Source organism: Mandrillus leucophaeus, unplaced genomic scaffold, assembly GCF_000951045.1.
Source record: "Mandrillus leucophaeus isolate KB7577 unplaced genomic scaffold, Mleu.le_1.0 Scaffold306, whole genome shotgun sequence".
Classification (NCBI taxonomy): Eukaryota; Metazoa; Chordata; class Mammalia; order Primates; family Cercopithecidae; genus Mandrillus; species Mandrillus leucophaeus.
In genome coordinates, this window is record NW_012103210.1 from 880,773 (window position 1) to 884,625 (window position 3,853).

The 3,853-nt window shown below is 56.3% G+C and overlaps 1 protein-coding gene across 1 annotated transcript in view; it reads right to left on the reverse strand.

Moving 5' to 3' along the window:
* The window catches only part of DPH1 (diphthamide biosynthesis 1), a 16,406-nt gene extending 14,943 nt beyond the window's left edge, over positions 1 to 1,463 (reverse strand). The window contains exon 1 of the mRNA XM_011987267.1: positions 1,365 to 1,463. Within this exon, the coding sequence (XP_011842657.1) occupies positions 1,365 to 1,425 (61 nt within the window). The 5' untranslated portion in view covers positions 1,426 to 1,463. The remainder of the gene's footprint in view (positions 1 to 1,364) is intronic.
* Between the last annotated feature and the right edge of the window lie 2,390 nt (positions 1,464 to 3,853).

Below are 3,853 nucleotides of genomic sequence, written 5' to 3' on the forward strand. Positions count from 1 at the left end.
TTTTAAGGCAGAGTCTCACTCTGTCCGCCAGGCTGGAGTGCAGTGGCACAATCTCAACTCACTGCAACCTCAGCCTCCCGAGCTCAAGCAATTCTCCTGCCTCAACCTCCAAAGTAGCTGGGATTACAGGCGAGCGCCACCACGCCTGGCTAATTTTTGTATTTTTAGTAGAGACAGGGTTTCAACATGTTGGCCAGGCTGGTCTTGAACTCCTGACATCAGGTGATCCGCCCACCTCTGCCTCCCAGAGTGCTGGGATTACAGGTGTGAGCCACCTCGCCCAGCCACACACAGCTATTTTTTAATTTTTTTGTGCATACAGGGTCCCCCTATCTTGCCCAGCCTGGTGTGGAATTCCTGGGCTCACACAATCCTCCTCAGCCTCCCAAAGTGCTCAGACTAAAGGTGTAAGCCACTATGCCCTGCCCCCACATTAAGCTTAGTTCAACCCCGATATTTCTTTAGGAGCCAGACAGTCTGAGGATATGAAAAGGCAAGAAATTAACTTATTCAACGAATATATATTGAGACTGTACTGTGTGCCACAACTTCTGCTAGGGTCCCACGCTATGATAGGAGGGATCCACCCAGATTTGAGGCTTCACCCACTGTGTGGGCGGCGGTGGGGATGATTCAGTGGAGATCTAGTCTAGCAGGCTGGGACCCTGAGACCAGATTTGAACGTTACCACTGCTATGGTTTTTGGTCAGTTGTTTCGAAAGCCTTGGACAATCAGCCTAGGCTTCCTAGGCCCATCACAGATCCTCCTCTGACAGGTCCCTAGTGGTCGTTGGGGTGTAGGAGCTGCTAACATTAGCCCTTCAATGTGTCCCAGGGGCCAGGAGGCACCTCCTCCTTCATCACAAGGCTATGATATGTTTACATTAACATTCCCCCAGTAGACTGAGATCTCTGATTCCAGTACCTGCACCCAGCGCAGGCCTGGCATTCGGTGGGCGCTCAGTTAATGCCTGGCGAATGAAACCTTGTGCCTCTTCCCTGAAAGCATTCCCTGAGGGCGCACTCGTAAGACGCCAGCTGCAACGGGTCTGGCCCCTTCCCTCCCCGTCGAGTCCGTTTTATCCGCCAATCTTCCTGCGTCCGTCTGCCCGCCAAGGCAAGGCTGTAGTTTCCGATTTGAGGATTCAGGACTGCTCTCGGTCGCGCCCTAAAGCTGCAAAAGACTGGTACCCCTGGGCTCCGGTTGACAGCGACCCCCAGCTGGTGACAGCGGCCCAAGGCGACTAACAGCGGGATTAGAGGAGAAAGACGCTGCCGCCGTTAAAGGGGGTTGGTCCTATCCCTAACTTGGGGGCCCCGCCCCGAGATGCGAGGTCTGGAGAGCGCAGCGTTGCAGCACCCACCTCTGCCAGGGCCGTTTCGGCCGCCCTGCTCCGCTGCCCCGAACACAACCAGCGCCGCCATCACTTGCCTGCGCACGTGGTACTAAAAAGACAGCGCTGGAAGAACGCGGAGAGCGCAGACATTGCGATCGATCGCCGATCGCTCAGCGGGGGGCGGGGATAACCGCTGGGCGGGGCTATACGGAGTTCCACCCCAGCCCAGAATGCCGGGACTCGGGATTCCCTGGTGGTCCCCGACCACGGCAGTTGCCCTCTCCCTGCGACTCAGTCTCCCACTCCTCTCCCCGGCCGTGCACGAGCCTGCCACTCCCAGACCAGAGCTCTCCTATGTGCTAACTCCCTGCATGAGCGTTGCAGGCCGAGTCTTGTGAAGGGGGACACCCACCAGATCTTCCTTCAGACCCCCTGCCAGTCTCCCCCTCCTGGTAAGCAGTGGCGGGTCACCGCCGTGTGGGGCCACGTTCCCTACCTAGGGGGACCCCACTGTCCGGCAGGACAGAACTCAGGGACCACCAGCCCAACTCCAAGTTGAGAGTCTTCGTGCAGGTTTCTGGATCGTCCTTATCACCTTAAAAAAAAATTTTTTTTTTTTTGAGACAGGATCTTGGTCTGTCGCCCAGGCTGGAGTGCAGTGGTGCGATCATTGTTCACAGCAGTCTCAATCTTATGGGCTCAGGCCATCTTCCTGCCTCAGGCCCCTGAGTACCCAGGACCACAAGCGTACGTTCAGTTAAGTTTTTTGTTTTTTGTTTTTAATAGAGATAAGGTTTCACTGTTTTGCCCAGGCTGGTCTTGAACCTCTGGACTCAAGCAATCCTCCCACTTTGGCCTCCCAAAGTGCTGGGATTACAGATGTGAGCCACTGCACCCAGCCCTTATCACCTTTAGAATCCACCGTGTAGGCCGGGCGCGGTGGCTCAAGCCTGTAATCCCAGCACTTTGGGAGGCCGAGACGGGCGGATCACGAGGTCAGGAGATCGAGACCATCCTGGCGAACACGGTGAAACCCTGTCTCTACTGAAAAAATACAAAAAACTAGCCGGGCGAGGTGGCGGGCGCCTGTAGTCCCAGCTACTCGGGAGGCTGAGGCAGGAGAATGGCGTAATCCCGGGAGGTGGAGCTTGCAGTGAGCTGAGATACCGCCACTGCACTCCAGCCTGGGCAACAGAGGGAGACTCCGTCTCAAAAAATAAAAAAAAAGAAAAAGAATCCACCGTGTAGACCCTGTAGAAGGTTCACATGGACGAAACTGCACCTTTGGGGAAAGCCCACAGCCTGAGGGTGCTTTCCTGGGAGGGTGGGCAGTCGAGGACTGTGATGTCTAACCCTTCTGGACCCTGGCCAACCTTTGCCCTGCCCCTCAGGGCTAGTCTTTCTCCTGATCACTAACAGAGCCGAAGAGACCCCAAAGGGAAGACAGCCAGTGTAACGGCTTTGACCTTTGGAAGAGCAAAGTACCTGCAGGACTGGCCCTCAGCAGACTGCCTTGCAGAACAATGGTCTGTCAGGGCTGACGGTCTACCCACTCCCCTGGTGTCCTCCTCTTCTCTCTGTGGTGGTGCTGTGAGCATAGCTAGCCCTTTAAGTCAGCTCTGTGGCCTTGGGCTCCCCCAGAGGCCCTCCCTGCTTGGAAACCCCTAATTAAGGTGCAGGGAGAAGTGAAAACAAGCAGCCAGAGACAGGCCCTGCCTGGGAGGCTGCCCAGGGAGGAGAAATGGCTGGGCAGGCGGGGAGTGATCACCAAGGGTCAGTGCTCTGCCCCTCAGGCCATCAGCACTCTTAGGACAGGTAGCTCTAGACAGAAACATGACCACTGTGGGTCCCAGGAACACTCCCCTCCACTCGACAAGCGTCCAGACTGGACCTTCCCATCTCCCCTCAACTTCTTCGGATCCCCAGGGTGCAAGATCTGAATTCCAGGAGCTCACTCAGCCCCTCCTTTCTCAGGACTCCACTCCCCAGCCTGTGGACAGCCTTAGCTCTGGCTGCAGCATCGAGTTTCAAAGGGAAAGGATTGGCTCCAGCTGAGCAATGGCTTCTCCCTAGCAGGCGCCATATCCCTTGGGACCTTTCCCTCATCAGAGGTGGAGCCTGTGGATGGCAAAGGTCCCATCCTCTTGTAACATCACCCCGCATCCTCTGTGCCTAATGAACTGCTCTGGCACCCATTAGGAAGCCAGATGATGCCTAAGAGAACTGGACATGAAGAACAGATGTGAGAATGCTTCCTCAAGACCCCGTAGTGCAGGACATTGGGGGCTGCCATTCAGCTTGGGCCGAGGACACCTCCATCTGTCTGTGGGGGTCTCCCTGCCTGAGTTACTCAGCAGTCTGAGTAATTACTGCCTGACAAGAAGGCGGGCACAGCGCACCCCCACATTACACCACAACACCCGCCTTCACTCGTCCCCACCCCCTGGCTGGACTCCAAGGCAGCACCCAGCCCTCCTGACGCCTGAAATAACTCTGCTTCTCACACTCACGCCCAG